Genomic DNA, 20,026 nt, shown 5'->3' with positions numbered 1-20,026 from the left:
TTATGTTAATCAATCTTGGATTCAGTCTCCTGATCTGGGACAAATAGGTGTAAGCTCTTGGCAAAAGGCACAAGGAGGAGCTCTCACATCTCCTTGTGATTGGTTCTAACTGCTCTGGTCTCCTAAAGCTTATGTCAATAGCTGCAGCCCAGCTGCAATGCCCAGCCCAGCAAACCAGGTGAGACTACACTCCTGTCATCAGAAAACAGTATCTTGACTTCTGACTCCAAGGAATCTCCCATTGGGCCTGGAGGTGGCCCTGCATTGGCCATGTTTGATGGCTATGGATTCAGTTTCCCTAAGGAATACATCAGGCCGTGACTGAGCTGAGACCCTGACTATTATAGTCAAGCATCAAGATAGCAGGGAACTTGTTTTGTCTGTGCCCATGCGTTCAAAGCTAAACCATCTGAGTCCTGTTGAAGATTCTCAGAATTGGCAGTGGGTATTACTTCAGCTGCCTAAGATCTTGTGTTGAAAGAAGGATTCCTGGATCTTTGGCCAACAGTTCACTCATGCTCACATGTACCCTGAATGCACAATGGGTGAACAGAAGAAAGGCTTGGGTTCTGTCATCTCCACCCCAGGCTTCTCAGCTCTCAGAATTCCAACTTGCAACACAGCTCTGGCCATGAGAACCTAGACTTAGTCCAATTTTGAGCACAAGATCAAGAAAGTAATGAGCAGCTCATTGGTCTTGGCAAATGTCCTTAGTCCCTAAGGGAGGTCATTGCTTTCTAACACTTTAAATCCATACCTGCTGGTGTTTCTATGGATAATTTGTGGGGTTCCAGGGTGCCAAATTCAAACTGATGGCTCACAATCAAAATGAGGACCTTGGCTCCATAAAAGAAGGAACTTTCAAATTGATAGAGTTCTCTCAAGAGAAAGAGCTGCCCAGGAAGGTGGTGAGGTGCTTGTCACCAAAGTGGTGCAAGCCTTGCTATGAATCCAGGCATCGAGCAGAGGGCTGCCTAGATCAAGGTGAGGTCCACAGACCAGCAGCATCAGCATCACCTGGGAGCTTGTCAGAAATGCAAATTCTCACCTCATCCCCACTGAATCAGGCTCTCTCAAAGAACGACCCAGGAATCTGAGTTTTAGCGAGCCATTGCGGTGATTCTTACACACATGAGAGTTTGAAAAACACGGCCCAGGACCTGCTCTAAGGTTGACTTGGAAACAGATGACACATGTCTGCACTTTATCACTGTGCATCTGAATCAATTTACCCTTTACTGATTAAGAATTCGTGATCCTCTGAACTGGGTTTTAGGGACATTTTCACTAACAATAAAGACATAATTTTACAAAGCGGGATTTATGGGGTGTGGGGTAGGCACTGACGTTACTGAAGAAAACACCAAGCTACAAATATTTTAGTCTATGCCTCACTCATGTGTGAACGATGCTGTTCATTATAATTGAGTCCAATCCAGTCACTAAAGCAAGCCAGGACCAGCACAGCCTTCACTTGCCAAGACTGGAGGTATGAACATTTGCAATTCATTTGAGGCCAGCTCTGAGGCCATGGAAGCCTGCTAAGAAAAGCTCAATGTCCTGTTCCAGGTTCAGTCTGGAAAGAAATAAGCAATACTCTTGGTTTTCTCATAAGCCAGTTTATAAAAACAATTAAAGACAGAGTACAGGAATGTCCTGAGTGAAGCTCCCCATTCTAGAAATCTCGTCTAGAAATCTCATCTCCATGGACTGCCTGTGGCATGCCTGCTTAGGGACTTATGCAAAATGTGGGCTGTGGCTTCGGATGGCACATGCAGAGGGGACTCATATTCCTCTCTCATTGTGTTTCTACATGGGGGACTTTCCTAGTGTAATACCCTGGTTCGTGCCTCACCACCTTCTCTGCAGGTGCATTTTGGAAAGAACTGAGCATGCTCAGCCCCACTCCTCCTGGTCTCTTTTGCATCAGCCTGCCTGCAGACAACATATACTCCACTCTAGCCAAGAGCTAAACTAAGTGGGACAGGCTCTACTCTCTTTGGTGATGGCCGTGGGGAACCCAATCTCGGAGTGCAATATTAGAAGTCTATGGTTGTCCTATGTCAAGGCCAGAAGCAGTATAAAGCTCATACATCTTCTACAGTTCACAGGGGTGGGCCCTGTCTCCCCCCAGGGTCTCTGTCTGTGCCTGCAGAGGCCAGGAGAACTCTGTTCCTGGTACCTAGGAAAGGTGCAGCGAGTGCTAGACCAGGCTGGCCTGGGACTTCCGCATCTCTACGGCTTTGCTTATGTAGTTCCTTCCACTGAGAATCCCTTCCCTCCACCCCCACCTCTACCTGTGCCTGCCTGACCTTGTAGACCCAGCTCGAATGCCACCTTCTCTATGGTCTTTGGAGACACTTTCAGTTGAAAGAGCTTCCTTTCTCCACTAACGCAGCATCTCACACTTTTTGACCACGACTCATGCTAAGAAATACCTTCAATATCAAGACAAAATACACATAAACTTACAGATTGCTGTAACTGAAACAAAAATTCCAACAGACAGCTCTTACTTTACTATGTGCAATGATCTCTCATTTTCTAGACTTTTTTATTTTTAAAAAGTGTGATGACCCATTAAGCTGATTTAATTACGGTTTTTAAACCCACAGTTTGTATTTCTATTGAAATGTAATTCGACTACTGGATGTGAAATTATCTCCAAGGTAAAGTTAAGCTTAAAAAATAACAAGATATATAACACTGCACATAGTTTGTGACCACTGGATTTTATTAAATGGGGACGCACACATATGTCTCTGGATAGAGACCCAAGAAGCTGGTGACATTGGTTGATCCATAACCTGCCTGCAATACACATAGACTAAAGCAACTGAAGAAGGAACCTGTCTTACTCTCGCATCACTAGTACTAGCATCAAGCCTGGTACATAGTAGGTGTCCATAAGTGGTTGATAATTTGAATTAAATTCAAAAGAATACTTAATGAAGTTCCCCAAACTTATATACCCACCCATCCTTCAATCACCCAATAAATATTTACTGAAGACGTACTAGGTGCCAGGCATCAGAATGGTAATGGTCCTATTCTGGTTTTGCTAAACCCTAGACTTTCTCCAAGCCCTGGTCTGCATTTTGTTTGAGTGTTTTCCTAGGGTAGATACTGTGTCTCCAACATGCTGATAGGAAATTCTATCTTCAGTTCTCGATGGATTTCATCCCTACTGGCTGCTGCTCCCCTGCTACTTTCTTTGCTCTCAATGGTATGACCAAGAACTCTAAGAGTATCAGAGAGAACTCTGGTGCACACCCCCTTTCCAAAATCAGTTGCCTAATGAGGCTTCTCCCAAATGAACAACCATCTGATTAAGGTAGACTGTTGAGGTGTGGCCCCCAATGAACTCACACCTGTGTGTAATTCCCTCCCATATGGCCACTAGGTTTCATCAAAACACTTGTTTTAGCCATCGGGACAATAGCAAGAATGATGCAAGCAGAGACTGGAAGAGCTACTTGTACACCATTGAGGCTTGTCTGCTTGGGACATGTTCTTGGAACTCAATTGCCATGCTCTGAGAAGCTCAAGCACCATAGAAAGTCTATGTGGAAACATTCGAAGATGCTCTGGTTGGCAGCTCCAACTTAGCTCCCAGCTAGTGCCAACTGCCAGCAATGTGTATGCACCATCTAGAATAGCCAGCCCACTGAAGCCATGTAGTCCAAGAAATATCACATGAAGCAGAAGGACCACCCAGCTGATCCCAATCAACCCACAGAATTGTGAGAAACAATAAAATGGTTGTTATTTTGCATCACTACATTTTGGAGTGGTTTGTTACACAGCAGTAGCTAACCAGAACACTGGAAAGAACATTTCCCATCCACATCCTCTTTAATACAGTCAAGCTTCTAAATAGACCCTGTAGAGCCCAAATGGGGTTGTTGTTCCCATGATGTTCCTCAGACTAAAAATCAACAGGAGCCATTTCCTGAATATTCCACACCCTTGAGAGGCTGACTACAGGGAGACAGTGTCACCCAAGTTCAGAATGCCAGCTCTGGACTGGCCCTCATGGGTCATCTAAACCTATGCTCTTCTCATCAAGGCACCTGGAACTCTGGGGGCACTTATTTCTGTACCGGAGGAAACACAAAATCCAGCATACATCTGAATATCTTCCAGAGCATTGTTTTTTTCCTCAAAAATTCAGAGGGGGGATTTATTGATTTTATGGTCATATTCCAGAGTAGGATGCAACATTTGCAAGAAGATTTAGGTCGAGATTCAAGATTTATCAACGGCATATTGATAGCATCTCTAGACTTTGTCCTGAGGCCTTTGGGGTATCCCAGTCCCTGGTCTCTGCTATTAAGGAAGCTTTGGCAGGAAAGTGTGAGAAACTCTGATCCACTTATACCCCTTCAACCTATTGTTGGCAAGACACAGACTTGGGGAAGGGAAGGGAAAGGAAGGGAAGGGGTTTGTCTAAGTCAGTGGCAGAATTGGGGCTTGAGCCCAGGCTTTGCACTTCCAGCTCCATCTTTTTTGTCCACTAACTACATAATTATTGCTAGAAATAATCACACCTGCCAAGTTTGATATCCCAACCAAAAGAGAAACAAAGAGATATTACCTTTCCTGATGTCTTCACCCCTTTCCAGAGGCTAAAATACAAGACGACGACGACGACCATCAGACAGAGCAAGAGCTGCCACTGGGGCAGGCCGATGTCGTGAATCCCGCTGCTCTCATGAAGGTGCAAGACACCACGCCTGCCCAGAGGAGAGGGGAGGGGACCAGGGTAAATGGTGTCAGGGAGGACGACGGGAGCCATGACCACAGGCCAGTTCCTGCAAATGCACACTGATGGAGACAGGACCTGGCCACTCTCCCCTAACTCAGGGGTCCCAGCCACTGCTATGCATCACAATGGGCCTGCCCTGGTCAGCCATGGCCTGTGCCCAGGACCACTCTGTCCTAGGAGAGGCAAATCATCTGGGGAGATTCCAGGCTTATGGCTGCTTTTGAAAGGCAAAAATCTCTTCAGTGCCTGTTGCTCGCCTAGCCTTGGAGTAATAAATAGGGAAGGTTCCTGTCCTCATAGAACTCACACTGTAAAGAGCAGTTCTCAGCAGGAGGGAGGACTATTTTGCCCCCGACCCCCACCCCAGAGGATATTTGGCAATGTCTGAGATGTTTTTTATTGTCATGACTTAAGGAGAGGTGGTGCTACTGGCATGGAGACTATAGGTGCTGCTAAACATGCTGCAGTGTACAGGACAGTCTCCAATAACAAAGAATGACCCCTCCCAAAAGGTTCATATTGCTGAATCTGAGAATCCCTGGTCTAGAGACTGAGACAAGAGTGAGCATTTCTCCTATTGGAGAACAGCTACTAAAGCTAAAGATATGCTTACCCTGTGCCCTAGGTATTGACTCAATAGAAAATTGTACACATTTTCACCAAAAGACATGCTCTAGAATGTTTATGGCAGCATTATTCATAATAACCCCAAATTGCAAAGTACTCAAACATCCATCAACAGTGGAATGGATAAATTAGGATATATTTATAAAGTGGAGTATTTTTTTTTTTTTTTTGAGACAGGGTCTTACTCTGTCACCCAGGCTGAAGTGCAGTGGCACCATCAAGGTTGACCGCAGGCTCAGCCCACCCAGGCTCAGGTGGTCCTCCCACCTCAGCCTCCCAAGTAGTTGGGAGTACAGGTGTACATCACCACACCTGGCTAATTTTTGTATTCTTTTGGAAGAGACTGGGTTTTGCCATGTTGCCCAGACTGTTCTCGAACTCCTGGGCTCAAGCAATCCAACTGCTCCAGCCTCTCAAAGTGCTGAGATTACAGGTGTGAGCCACCACATCCGGCCTAAGTGGAGTATTATACAGCAATTACCTCCAGAGGGATGACTCTCGCACATACTGCTGAGAAAAAGAAGTCAAAGCCAGAAGAGCACTTCCGTCTGACTCCAGTCATATAAAATTCAGCAACAGGCAAAACTGACCTAAAGGATTAGAAGTCAGGGGAGGTGTACCCTGGGACGGGGGTGAGGGGGTTACTGACTGGGAGAGAACACGATGGGGACTTCGGGACACTCATCATGCTCTTTCCTGAGCTGGGTGAGGTTACTGGCTGCGTTCAACAGGTATCATTTTCTGAGCTGTCACTTGATGATAGTCACTCCTTTGGAATATGTTAGCTATCAATAAAGTGTTTGGTTTTTTTGTTTGTTTTTGTTTTTTGTTTTTTGTTTTTTGTTTTTGTTTTTGAGACGGAGTCTTGCTCTGTCTCCCAGGCTGGAGTACAGTGGCACAACCTTGGCTCACTACAAGCTCTGCCTCCCGGGTTCACGCCATTCTCCTGCCTCAGGCTCCTGAGTAGCTGGGATTACAGAAGCCCGCCATCATGCTGGGCTAAATTTTTGTATTTTCAGTAGAGACGGGGTTTCACCATGTTAGCCAGGCTGGTCTTGAACTCCTGACCTCAGGCTATCTGAGGTTTACAGGCATGAGCCTCCGCGCCCGGCCTGGTTTTTTTAAGTAAGAAAAACGAACAATCCTAAGGTGGTCTGAGAATATTGGGGTCCCTTGTACAATCTACAATGAAGAAATGATAAAGAGAATTGTAAACAAAATGACCGTTTGCTAATGAGAATCTAATCAAAGTCGGTTAGGAGCTAAGGAAAGGTCAAATGAGACAGACTGCTGAAACAATACAGCAGGTCCCAGGGGAGAGGGATTGCCCTGACCATTCTGCACCCTTGCAAAGCAAAGCAAACAGAACTGGGAACAACTTGGTGTGGTATTTGCTCTGCACCCTAATCGTTCATTCCTCACTGAAGGCCCGCTGTGAGCCAGCCCATCTGGGCCTTGGACACACACAGGAACTGCTCGTGCACCGTCCTGACTCTGCCTGGTGGGCTTGTATCGTAGCATGGGAAGCAACACTACATGCAAATTCACAATAAAGCATGACACATGTTGGGAGGTTCAAGGGAGCTGCAGGGGCCCCCACAACGAGTTCCCACTGGGTTCTTCTCTGTGTCTCACACTCAGAGGCAACAGTCAGCTGCACATTGCCCAACACCCTTCAAAGCCCAAATCCAGTGTCACCTCTCCTAGGAGGCCCCCCGATCACCCTTGATAGGAATCCTTCAACACTTCCAGTTCCTGTGGCTCTTGACTCAGTTGCTAAGAGAGTCTGCCTGTTCCTGCAAGGTCAGGGCTAACTGTATACAAGGGTCTCCCAGGATGAGGAGGTGAATTAACCATTCCTGGTCCCCAGTGCTAAGCCCAGAACTGGCAGTTAGACCTGTTAGCTCATGAGAGATCATTGGATTAGAAACAGATAAATGCTCCCAGCCTTTCTTGCTAAACCCAACAATCCCTCTACTACTGAAAATGAGATTCCAGGATCACCCCAAGGAGAACGAGGAAGGAAAGAGGGTCAGTCTCCCACACACTCTCAATCTTTCTCTTAGCAACTCCTCCCCTCACTTGTGGCAAATTTCTAGCCCTTTTGCCCAGATCTTTCATACTGCCCAGGGCACCACACATTTTCCCATGTGGAAACTTCCCTGTCTCATTTTATAGGCGTTTGCGCTCAGCTAGAGGTCCATTCAGAAAGTAGCTGCTTAATAGATTTACATAGCCAGGCATGGTGGCTCATGCCTATAATTCCAGCACTTTGGGAGGCCAAGGCAGGCGGATCACCTGAGGTCAGGAGTTCGAGACCTGCCTGGCCAACATGGCGAAACCCCATCTCTACTAAAAACACAAAAATTAGCTGGGTGTGGTGGTGCATGCCTGTAATCCCAGCTACTTGGGAGATTGAAGCATGAGAATTGCTTGAACCCTGGAGATGGAGATTGCAGCAAGTGGAGATCTTGTCACTGCACTCCAGCCTGGGCAACAGAGTGAGACTCCATCTCAAAAACAAAACAAAATAAATTTATACTAAGGTGTTAGAGGCAAACAGCTTAACATATCATCCTTCCCTGGAAGGTGGCTTTAATTCCAAAACACACATTAATGGCAAAATTGTACACACCTGCAGTGGATAAGATAAGATCAATTGTCTGTCTGCCAGAGGCAGATGACAGCCCTTGCTGGAATCGTCACGAATGATGCAGGAAGATTCCAGGCTTGTAAGGAAAACATATACCCTGAGTCTGGAAACTTACTTAGCTTATCCTTGGGTAGGAATTAAATTTGTTTCCAGGCAGGTGAAAGAAAGGCTGAAGGCCACCAGCGATGCTGGTTCATTCACTCTTTCATCATTTATCCACTCAAAATAGATGTCTGTTATTTGAAAGAATGTGAAGAAAAATAGAAAAATGTGGCACAGAAATTGTCTGAGCTCTGGGGTCAGATAGACCTGGCTTCTCACTCTAGCCCTACCACCAGCTCCTGTGTGACCCAAATCCTTTTACTGATTCCACAAACTCTCTCTGCACCTCTGCTCGGAGCCAGGCAGTGTGCCAGGGGCTGGTGGCATGGCTGTGGAGAAACAGGTGACGGCTCCAGCCCCCTGGGGCTCTCAGGCAAGGGGACAGTAGTGAGTGTAAGCATTCCCCATCACCGAGTCTTTCTCTTTTCAGTAAAAGGGTTCTGATGAGGGCCGAGTTATAGAATATCAGATAATAGTACCCTGAACCCAGGAAATGCTCAATAAATGGTAATTATAATGATCATTATGGTTGAGTCCTAGGCTTCAAGGAGCAGCAGGTATCAGCAATGGAGTTAAGGGTACCCAGAAAACTCAGTAGAGGGGGTCAGTTGGGGAGACTCTGCTGTGAAGGTGGCAGGTGCCTTCTCTGCTGGCCGGAAAGGTGACAAGAGGTACACCGGTGTTGGGGAGGGAGCAGTGGGGAGAGGGGATGTGAGCATGCGTGAATGAAGGAGCAGAGTTGGGTAGGTCATCAAGGTCTACCCAGACCAATGCCCCCTCCCCAGAATGGCCCCCATCCCTGCAGCTCCCAGGCCAGCTGTTGTGGCCTTAAACTCCCACCCTGCATCATCTCCCCCATGCAATCAGTTGCCGTGTCTGGTCCCCGCTAATGCTGTCTCTTGGTTGCTCCCTCCATCACCACCCCCACTCTCCCCAACCCAGGCCAGACCCACATTCTGTCTGTGATGGTTAATACTGAGTGTCAACTTGATTGGATTGAAGGATGCAAAGTATTGTTCCCAGATGTGTCTGTGAGGGTGTTGTCAAAGGAGATTAACATTTAAGTCAGTGGACTGAGCAAGGCAGACTCACCCTCAATCTGGGTGGGCACCATCTAGTCAACTGCCAGTGTGGCCAGAACAAAAGCAGGCAGAAGAACATGGAGAGACTAGACTGGTGTAGTCTTCTGGCCTACATCTTTCTCTGGTGCTGGATGCTTGCTACCCTCGAACATCAGATTCCAAGTTCTTCAGCTTTGGGACTTGGACTGGCTTCCTTGCTCCTCAGCTTGCAGACAGCCTATTGTGGGATGTCACCTTGTGATCGTGTGAGTCAATACGACTTAATAAACTCATATGAGATGTATATCATTAGTCTATCCCTCTAGAGAACACTGACTAATACACTGTCCTTCCAGAGTTATTGTAAATGACTCCCACCCTCTCCCAAATCCAGTCTCTCCGCCTCCTGTCAGGCCCCTTAAATCCACTGTCTGTGCCACTGCAGAACCATCCATCCAAAGTGCTGTTCTAACCTTGCCACTCTCCTGCCTCCAAAGCCTCAGAGGCTTCTTAGCACCTAAAACAGTGGTTCTCACTGGGGGCAACTTTGCCTTGCCTTCCAGGGACATTTGGCATGTCTAGAGAGACATTTTTGGTTGTTATACCTGGAGAGGAGGGAGATGCTGCTGGCATCTAGAGGGTAGAGGCCAGGGATGCTGCTAAATATCAGATACATAAGACAGTGTGCACCCCTGTCCCCCAACAAAGAATCATCCAACCGAAAAAGTTGAAAGCATCGAGGTCCAGAGGATAACAATGTAAGTCTCTCAGAATCTGAGGCCTTCCATAGTCCATCCCGTGCCAAGTTCATCCCCGGCCTTGCCACACCCTGCCTTTCACCCCTGGCAGCAGCAAGCTACTTGTCAGTCCCTGGTCATAGGGTGCATCCATGGCTCTGGGCCTTGGAACCTTCTGTTCCTTCAGCCAGAACACACATCCGAGCCCAATTTGTCTACCTGGCAAACTTCTCATCCTGTTAGTCCTAACTCAAAATGATCCCCTGACTTAGACCCCTCTGCTATGTCCTAAGAGAGACAGAGAAAGCAGAGGAAAGGGTGGCAGGGCATAGGCATATTTAAAAAGACAGAGGACCAGGCTGGATGTGGTGGCTCACACCTACAATCCCAGCATGTTGGGAGGCCAAGGCGGGTGGATCCTTGAGATCAGGAGTTCGAGACCAGTCTGGTTAACATGGTGAAACTCCCCTCTGCTAAAAATACAAAAATTAGCCAGGTGTAGTGGCGTGCGCCTGTAGTCCTGGCTGCTTGGGAGGCTGAGGCAGGAGAATCACTTGAACCTGGGAGGCAGAGGTTGCAATAGCCAAGATTGAGCCACTGCCCTCCAGCCTGGGTGACAGAGTGAGAATCTGCCTCAAAAAAAGAGAACCAGAGGCATGTAATGACCCTATCTGATGCTTAATTCCACTACTTCCTGTGGTTTTATGGGACAGGTGTTGAATAATGTCAATTGTCATTTGGTTGACTTGACTATCCAAATAATGGGAGGGGGGGCGGGAAAAAGCATGGAACCAATCGTCCTTCCCCTGAACCTTGCCAAAATGCCTCTGGTGTCCAATCTCATGGTTGAAATGCCCCCCCACTGGCCCAGCTGATGCCCCATGCATGCGAAGTCCACTTTCAGGGTTGTAGAGGTTGTTTAGGTATTTCATCAGTGAAAAGATCTGGACTCCCAAGCTTACGCCCAAGAAAAGCAATGAGAATCCAACCCCCTCTCCCCAGCAGGCCCAAGCCTTGGGGGTTAGTACAAGAAACTTGTTCTGGTTTTCCAGAAGTTTAATGAAAATGAATCATCGTTAAGTGTACCATCCAGGCTTTCTGAAGTCTACACGCCAAAAAAGCTCAATTTCTCACTTGATATTTAGCACAGATGATTAATACTAGGGTGGAGGGAGACTTTTCTTCCTCACCAGGGACCAGCATGGGGTGGAAGTTTTCTATTGCCAGGCACATGTTCACCAAAGGTGGCCTTTTACAGATAAAGTTACAGAGCTGCAGAGTTTCTTTTAGCGTGGGGCTGCTTGGCTTCGGGCCCAGAGTCTGGGGAGAATAGCAGTTTTGTTCCCTTAAATGATATGCTCAGTCCATCAGCCTAAATGAGTACAGGGTGATAACAGAATTGGCCAGGAGGTTTGGGGAAAGAGGAAAAATTTTCTATTTCCTCAGGATTAGCACTAGGAGTCCCACTTACTGAGTTCCCAAACTGAGTTAAGGGGACATTTTTCAAGCAAAAACATTTAGACAAAAGGGCAGCATGCCATTAAAAAGAAGTCCAGAGGCAGCTGATGACAGTGCTGTGCATTACAAAGCACAGAGGCAGGCTCCAGGCAAGAAAGGGCGGTGTGAGAAGAACTCCTATCTACTTGACGAGGCCCCTGCACTCCCAGCTCCGCCACTTACCTAAATCCTGAGCCTCTACTCTCTTATCTGTAAAATGGGAATAATTTCCACCTCCATGAACTGTGAAGATTAAATGGGATTTGGATGTGAGGAGATCCTCAGTGCTTGGCTGATGGTAGCAATGAAGGTTTGCACGGTTAGTGGAGGGAAGGTGAAGGAGAGGAAAAAAAGAGGGAAGATCTGTAGGGCAGAAGGCTCCTAAAATAAGCCCTGTAGGCTGGGTGAGGTGGCTAACACCCGTAATCCCATCACTTTGGGAGGCCGAGGTGGGTGGATTACCTGATCCCAGGAGCTCAAGACCTGCCTGTGCAACACGATGAAACCCCATCTCTACAAAAAACACAGAAAGTTAGCCAGGCGTGGTGGTGCATGCTTGTAGTCCCAGCTACTTGGGAGGCTGAGGTGGGAGGATTACTTGAGCCTGGGAGGTCAAGGCTGCATTGAGCCAAAACTGTGCCACTGGGTGACAGAGCAAGACCCCATCTTTTTAAAAAAAAAAAAAACAAACAAAAAACAACCCTGCATTCAGTTCTACCTGCATCCCCCAACCCTTTCAGCCCAGTGCATGAGGAGGCCATCTTTTCCTACCACTCTCTGCTTACAGCTGAGCTTGGAGGAAGCTTAGGGCCGTAATTAAAGTAAGTAGGGTCTCAAAACCTATCTCACCTCTCCCTCCTGTTGGGTGTCTCTGCTGGGGCCAACATACTAGCCATGAAGACATCAGAGGAGAAATCAAATGCTAACTGGACTAGAGACAAAGTTATCATTTCCCAATTTAATTTATAAAACAAGGGTTGCCAAGAGCAAATAGAAAAATCATGCTTTTTCCTTCATGGGAGGATAAGGGGGAGAGCATTCAACCAATCACATGTGTCGGTAGCACTCTCTGCTCCACTATTCTTTACCACCTTCCCCTCTAAACCATGTTCATAAGACAGAAAGGCCTAAAACCCCCCACCTGCAAGCTCTCTGATGGTTCTGGAATTTTCTGAGACCATGCTCCTCCTCAGAAGATTGAAGGAGGCCCTAGATTTTCCATGACATGGGACTAAAGAGATGTCAGCCTGACTCCAGCAGGAGTCTTACTCCAAGACAGGAGAGTGCAGTGAGTAAACAGGGGCTTCCAACATTGGCTGGATGTTAGAATTGCAGGAGGGGCTATTGATGGAAATTTCTGTGCCCTGGTTGTACCCGGACCAATGAAATCAGAATCTTTGGATGTAGAATCCAGGCCTCCATGCTCTCCAGGTGATTCTGATGTGCAGTCAAGGTTTAGAACGCTGGGCTAAGATCTTGGGCTTTGGAGATAGACTACCTAGGTCCAAACCAACTTTTAATGCCACTTCTAAACTCTGTGACCTCGGACAAGTCACTTACTGATTTGTGCCTGTTTTCTCATTCAAAAAAATAATTTTAGACCACCGTGGTCAGGATTAAAATATAGTATAGAAAGGGTGCTTTGCACTATGGCTGGGATGCAATCTAAACTGGGTAAATATGATGTGTGACCATGACAATATTTCTGCATAATAACAAACACGTGTAATGGATAGAGGCCAATATAACACAGAGGTTAAGGGTGTATGCCGTTCCCCTGCCAGGCAGGGCTGGGGTTAGAGTGAGGAGAAGTAAGCTCCTACAGTGCAAAATGGAAGGAGATGCCCATTCTCAGGGTCTTGCAAATGCATGCTGGCTGGGTCCAAATCTTGGCTCTGTGCAGTAATAGTTGTGTGGTTGTGAACTTTGCTGTCTCAACTGTGAAATGAAGCCTCCCCAAGAGTGTGATGAGGATAAGAGTTACAGAAACCTCATTGGGTAGGTGTGAGGCTTAAATCAAAATAATACATACGAGGAAGTTGGCAGAAAACCTCATACACATGGTAAGAGGTTAGTTATTAATGTGATGGTGAGGAAGACAGGTTTCTTACAGCAGATGCTTGCGTTCAGCAACAGCAGTGGTTCAGATCCTCCGGGAGGGCTGGAGAGGTATTTGAGAATTTGATGACAACTATAGACCCTCTCCAAGAAAAATTCTAAAACACACATTTTTTACACATGCATGTTAGAAGTCCATGAGACAGGTGGGTGCAGGTCCAGGACCCTTAGCAAATTCTCTGCAGTGAACCATTGAGGGTATTTCCTGGATCCTGAGAACACTGACTCCCTGAGCCCCAGGAGGCAGTTGACTTTCCAGAGGTCACTTTCGACCAAACTAAATCCCCTTGGGCCTGCTGCACCAAGATGGCAGGGAAAGAGATGATCTCAGGATAACCCCCATCTCCAGATAATCAGGACTCTTTCCCAGGTTCTGGGCTTGGGGAATCCATAGGAATGAAGGAGAGGAGCACTAAAGTTTTGTTGCTTGTGAATATGGTTTTTTTTTTCCCCACACTTTTTTTGCACTGGCCACATATGTCTATTTAAAGGTAAATAAACTAAAATTAAATTAGAAATACAGCTCATCAGTCACACTAGCCACATTTCAACTGTTTGGTAACTGCCTGTGGCAAGTGGGTACTGTGGTGGATTGCACAGATATAGACCATTTCTATCATGGCGGGAAGTTTTATTGGGAAATCTTGCACTAGGCCAGGACTCAGCACACCATGGCCCCCAGGCCAAATCTGAGCTGTGGACTGGTTAGCTATGACCTGTGAGCTAAGAATAGTTTTATTTTTTAGAGGTAAAATAAAACAAGGAACATGCAACCGGAACATATGTAGCCCGCAAATTCTGCAATATTTACTCTATGATCTTCAGCAGAAAAGTTTGGGGACCTCTGCTCTAGACCGTGAGTGCCCTGAGGGTAGAGTTCAGGTGGTATCTATCCTGTCTGCCCCACAGCTTGTAACACGTACTTTCTGCTTACCTGCTAGCATGTTTGTGTAGGGATTGATGAAATGGAATTGACCCATGCCTGAGGGATGAAGACAATGGATGCTACATTGTGCACAGAGCACTATGTAAACATTTTAAATCAGGTGGCTGAAAACAAGTCAGTCATCACCCTCCTCAAGGACATAAATGGATGAAGTAGAGGCTGAGAGGATTCAGGGAAGCCACAAATTAAATAATGATGGTTATGAGCTCACGCCCAACAGAATGGCTATTAAAAAATCAAAAAATAACAGATGCTGGTAAGGCTGCAGAGTAAAGGGAAAGCTTATACACTGTTGGTGGGAATGTAAATTAGTTAAGCCAGTGTGGAAAGCAGTTTGGAGATTTCTCTAAGAACTAAAAATAGAACTACCATTTGACCCAGCAATCCCACTACTGGGCATCTACCCAAAGGAAGATGAATCATTCTACCAAAAAGACACCTGCGTGTGGATGTTCACTGCAGCACTACTCAAAATAGCAAAGACATGTCATCAACCTAGGTGCCCATCAATGATGGATTGAATAAAGAAAATGTGGTGGCCAGGTGCGATGGCTCATGCCTGTAATCCCAGCACTTTGGGAGGCTGAGGCGGGTGGATCACCTGAGGTCAGGAGTTTGAGACCAGCCTAGCCAACATGGTGAAACTCTGTCTCTACTAAAAATTCAAAAATTAGCCGGGTGTGGTGGTGGGTGCCTGTAATCCCAGCTACTTGGGAGGCTGAGGCAGGAGAATCACTTGAACCCAGGATGCAGAGGTTGCAGTGAGCCAAGATCATACCACTGCACTCCAGCCTGAGTAACAGAGAGAGACTCGGTCTTAAAAAAAAAAAAAAAAGAAAGAAAAAGAAAATGTGGTACATATATACCACGGAATACTATGCAGCCACAAAAAGGACAAAATCATGTCCTTTGCAGGGACATGGATGTGGCTGGAGGCCATTATTCTAAGTAAATTAATCCAGGAACAGAAAACCAAATACTGCATGTTCTTACTTATAAGTGGGAGCTAAATACTGAGTACACATGGACATAAAGACAGGAACAGGAGACACTGAGGGCAACAAGAGTGAGGAGGGAGGGAGGGAGGGGGACAAGAGTTGAAAAACTACCTATTGGGTACTATACTCATTACCTGGGTGGCAGGTTCAATCACACCCCAAACCTCAGCATCATGCAATGTACCCATGTAACAACCTGCTTGTGTACCCCTGAATCTAAAATGAAAGTTGAAATAAAATAATAATAATAACAACAACAATAATAGGTATGGATTAAGACCACAGAATAAAATAAATATCCAGGAGCCCATACTGATATAAATGAATAACTGAATAAATAAATAAATAGGGGAGAAGGGACAATTCTTCCTTAAAGAAGAATTCCAATCAACTAATCTAGAAGGAATGATAGGCTGTCTGTGGTGGCTCACGGCTGTAATCCCAGCACTTTGGGAGGCCAAAATGGGTGGATAACCTGAGGTGAGGAGTTCGAGACCAGCCTGGCCAATATGTTGAAACCCCATCTCTATTAAAAATACAAAAATTAGCCAGGCGTGGTGGTGCACACTTGTAATCCCAGCTACTCAGGAGGCTGAGGCAGGAGAATCACTTAAATGTGGGAAGTGGAGGTTGCAGTGAGCCGAGATGGTGCCACTGTACTCTAGCCTGGGTGACAGAGCAAGACTCTGTCTCAAAAAGTAAAAAAATAAAATAAAATAGAAGGAATGATGGAAATTATAACTAGACAAACATTATGGTAATAGTCCTTACTTGCAAGAATCGTCAATGAATGCTAAGAAATGTGGACAAAAATATGAGAATCAAGATATTTGTATAAACTCAGTGTATGTCCCTAAAAGACACTTATTACTTAAAAAAAGAAAATAACTTTCTCTACACAGGAGGAAGCTGGCAATCTCCACCTTAATCAAGTGTGCAAGGTTAACATCACAAGCAACAAGACATTGATAGCATGTCTCCCCACCCCTGATGGAATGCACTGAGGAGGGCACGGCATCATTTCTAGGATAATCTTGCCAAAATGCATAACCTCAGTTTAATTATGAGAAAACAACAAACAAACTCAAATCAATATTTCACAAAATACCTGGCCAGTACTTTTCAAGTGTCAAGGTCATGAAAATCAACGAAGAGCAAAGATTGGAGAAGATTAAAGAAACGTGGCAATTAAATACCAGAAAAGAATATGAGTGGGAAAATTGGTGAAATTCAAATAAGGTCTGCAGCTTGTTAGCTAACAGTGTATCAATATTAATTTCCTGGTTTCAAACTCATACCATGGTTACGCAAGACGTCAACACTAGGGGAAACTGGGTGATGGGTATATGCACTATTTTTACTACTTGTTTTGTATATCAGTATTTCAACATAAAAGTTTCTTTTTTTAAATGATACTCTGTCTTGCACCAACGGCCAGTGCTTCTCATGCACACATGGTCCAGATAATTTCCCAGAGTTGCCAACAGCTGGCCTGCTTCCCACTTCTTGAATTTTCTCCAAGCTCTGATTATGTTCCCCTATGGGAACTCCAGAGGGACAGCAGCCCAGGGTGAGTCAGACTACAGCTTCAGGGTCAGATCAACTTGGGTTCAACCTGCAGCTCATCGCCTGCCCTTAAGCCCCAGCTCTTCCCTTCTCTGACATCATCAGTTCCCGTGTCACCTCCTCAGAGGGGTCTTCCCTGACTACCCACGCAACCGTTCTTTTCCCTCCAGGATTGATTTTTCCCACATACCTGGTTTCAGTTCCTTAAGAGCAGTTACACACCCCAGAAAGTTGCATTCCCTGAAGTGCACACACACTCTAAAACATCCTTACTCCCTTACCCGTTTACTTGTGTATTATCTTCCCTCCTCTACTTCCCTCCCCCAGAATGCAAGCTCCTCCAACTACCTCGACCATAGCTGTGTCCTCAGCCCCTCGCCCAGCATCAGGCCAGTGGCCGCTCAGTAAACATTAATATCCTGACGGCATGTGTCTCATTGGTCTGTGGCTTTCCTTGGTATTTGGCTCAGGTTATATCAAGCACTGGCCTCAACAGGCCCAGCACAAGGGGTCTGTGACTTACTCATAAAACTCAGCTGCCGGTGTGAACTTGTACTTGGAGTACTTGGTGTGGTTGCCAAGCACGGAGCCATTGAGGAGCTTGGGGTCGGTACAGTTGGGGCTGTTCCAGGTGTGGCCACAGTCGGTCCAGGGCAGGTGGAGGGTGAAGGAGGAGAAGAGGTAGTAGAGTGACCAGGCGATGATGACGTTGTAGTAGAAGCCAACGTACAGGGCGATCAGGATGACAGCATAGCCAACGCCTGGGCGGGAACAGGGAGTAAGGCAGGGGTCTCCCAGGACCAGCCCCACAGCCACCTCTCCTTGGGTGTGGCTCCACCACTGCACTCCCATTCCCTTCGCCTCTCGTTTCCTGTAGCACAGCGGTCCCCAACTTTTTCAGCACCAGGGACCAGTTGCATGGAAGACAATGTTTCCACAGATTTGGGGGTGGGGATAGTTTCGAGATGAAACCGTTCCACCTCAGGTCATCACGCGTTAGTTAGATTCTCATAAGGAGCACACAACCTAGATCCCTCGCATGCGCAGTTCACAGTAGGGGTTGCGCTCCTATGAGAATCTAGTGCCGCGGCTGATCTGACAGGAGGCGGAGCTCAGGTGGTCATGCGAGACATGGGGAGCAGCTGTAAATACAGATGAAGCTTCACTTACCCGCTGCTCACCTCCCGCTGTGTGGCCCAGATTCTAACAGGCCGCCGACTGCACAGTTACTGTTCCGCGGCCCGGGGATCGGGGAAACGTGCTATAGCAGATTGCCAGAGTCCATAGGCGCCTGCCATCTCTTTGCCTGATAACTCTCTCTTTCCACTGGAGCTCCCCTGCCCACTCAACCACCTTCTTGCTCCCAGTGGGCAGACATGTTAGGAGCTGGATTGTGAGTATCCAGCTCCCTCGCCCCATGGGGAGGATAACACTGACGGGTGTTCACATTCTCCCCTGATGGGACCGAGCTCCCTGCCCAGGGAGGCACTGATTTGGTGCACGCCCTTTATGGCTGTCTCCCCTTCCCTACCCCCAGCTGCTGCTCTCTAAGGATCACCTCCCACACTAACTACTTACACTTAAATCCTTGTCTCCGAACTGCTTCTGGGGAAACCCAACCAAGCACTCCCTGATTGGAATTTCAGCCCTGTGTGCTTTCTGGGTCCTATTCTCAACCACCTGCTTCAGGTGCCAGTATCGTGTGCCTCAATGTATCATAAGCTCCTTTAGGGGTAGTTCTATAGCTTTTTTCTAGGATAGATATATTGTTTACCTACCCAACATTGCTTTTTAAGGAATTAGCCTTAAGTTATGATTAGCCTGTGAGGTGTGGGTGAGGCTATTCCCCTCTCTTCCTCCATCAGGAGATGTATGCCCGGCCAATCAGAGAACTGCTTTCTCACAGTCACAGTGATTGGTTAGTAGATGGGCATATGACTCAAGTTAAACCAATGAGAATCTTCCCTGGAACCTTTAAGAAAGCTATGACTCTATAGGGGTTTTTGTTTGTTTATTTGTTTGCTTTTGGTAAAATTTAAACTTGGTAAAATTTAACACTGGAGTTGCTGATGGCCATCTTTGCAGGTACTTGAGAAGAATTTACCTGAGACTGATTCTAACAGAATAAAACAGATCTGAAACACTAAAAGAGCGATAGATTCCAGACATCATTATTTGGGCATCTGGATCTATCTATACCTGAAGCCAATCCCCGGACTTTACTGTAACAGAAGTCAACTCTCTTTTATATTGAAGCCAGTTTGAGTTGAATTTCTGACAATTAACAACAAGAAAAGTAACGAATGCACATGTCTTATAAGGCTCTTGCACCAGCTGTATCTCCCACAGGACTGAGTACAGAGGAGGTACTCAGGAGACACATGCCAGCTGAGAAGAGGCTCATGGGAGTCACACTGGCCCTCGTTGCCACCTGTGCCCAGTTCTCCAACCAGTGCTTGGGAGAGATTAACTCTTCCTCCATGCCCTTCTCCCAGCTGTATAGGGGCCAAGAAATAGCAGTTGCTCTGGCTACTTTCTGCAGATGTGTTCTTAGTCCCAAATGCAAGTAGGCTTCATGTTGTATTTCAGCTGCAATCAACTAGTTGTGGCTATTGTACGAATCAGCTTTCAGGCTGGGCTCAAAAAGATCCATGATCAACTTCTAAGGACTGCCATGGGAGCAAAAGGAGAGACTAGTGGTATATGTGCTCGGTACTTCTGATACTTATGTAAAAATTTCCCATGCAGGAAATAGACTCTCTGGTCACTCAGCAGGTAGAGCTGGATTAGAACCCAGGTTTCCAGAATTTCTATGCTAATGCTATTCCCAACACACTGAATGCTCTCCATGTAACTTGGAATGGTGGACAGTCTTGACCTTGTCAATACCTGTGAACCCCACATGACAGGAGGTCTACCTTAGATCTCACCACTGGAGCAGATTCCCCAGGGG

General features: G+C 46.5%; 1 protein-coding gene across 6 annotated transcripts in view; it reads right to left on the bottom strand.

Moving 5' to 3' along the window:
* The window catches only part of SLC6A2 (solute carrier family 6 member 2), a 46,854-nt gene that overhangs the window by 12,626 nt on the left and 14,202 nt on the right, over window positions 1-20,026 (bottom strand). For all 6 annotated transcript variants that reach the window (XM_077983326.1, XM_077983327.1, XM_077983329.1 and 3 more), the window contains 2 exon segments: window positions 17,597-17,834; window positions 4,598-4,736 (listed from right to left, as the gene is read on the bottom strand). In XM_077983326.1, the coding sequence (XP_077839452.1) occupies window positions 4,598-4,736; window positions 17,597-17,834 (377 nt within the window).

This window comes from Macaca mulatta, chromosome 20 (genome assembly GCF_049350105.2).
Source record: "Macaca mulatta isolate MMU2019108-1 chromosome 20, T2T-MMU8v2.0, whole genome shotgun sequence".
NCBI classification, from domain to species: Eukaryota; Metazoa; Chordata; class Mammalia; order Primates; family Cercopithecidae; genus Macaca; species Macaca mulatta.
Note: the sequence above shows the minus strand (reverse complement) of the source record. Positions and strands in the feature narration are given on the sequence as shown.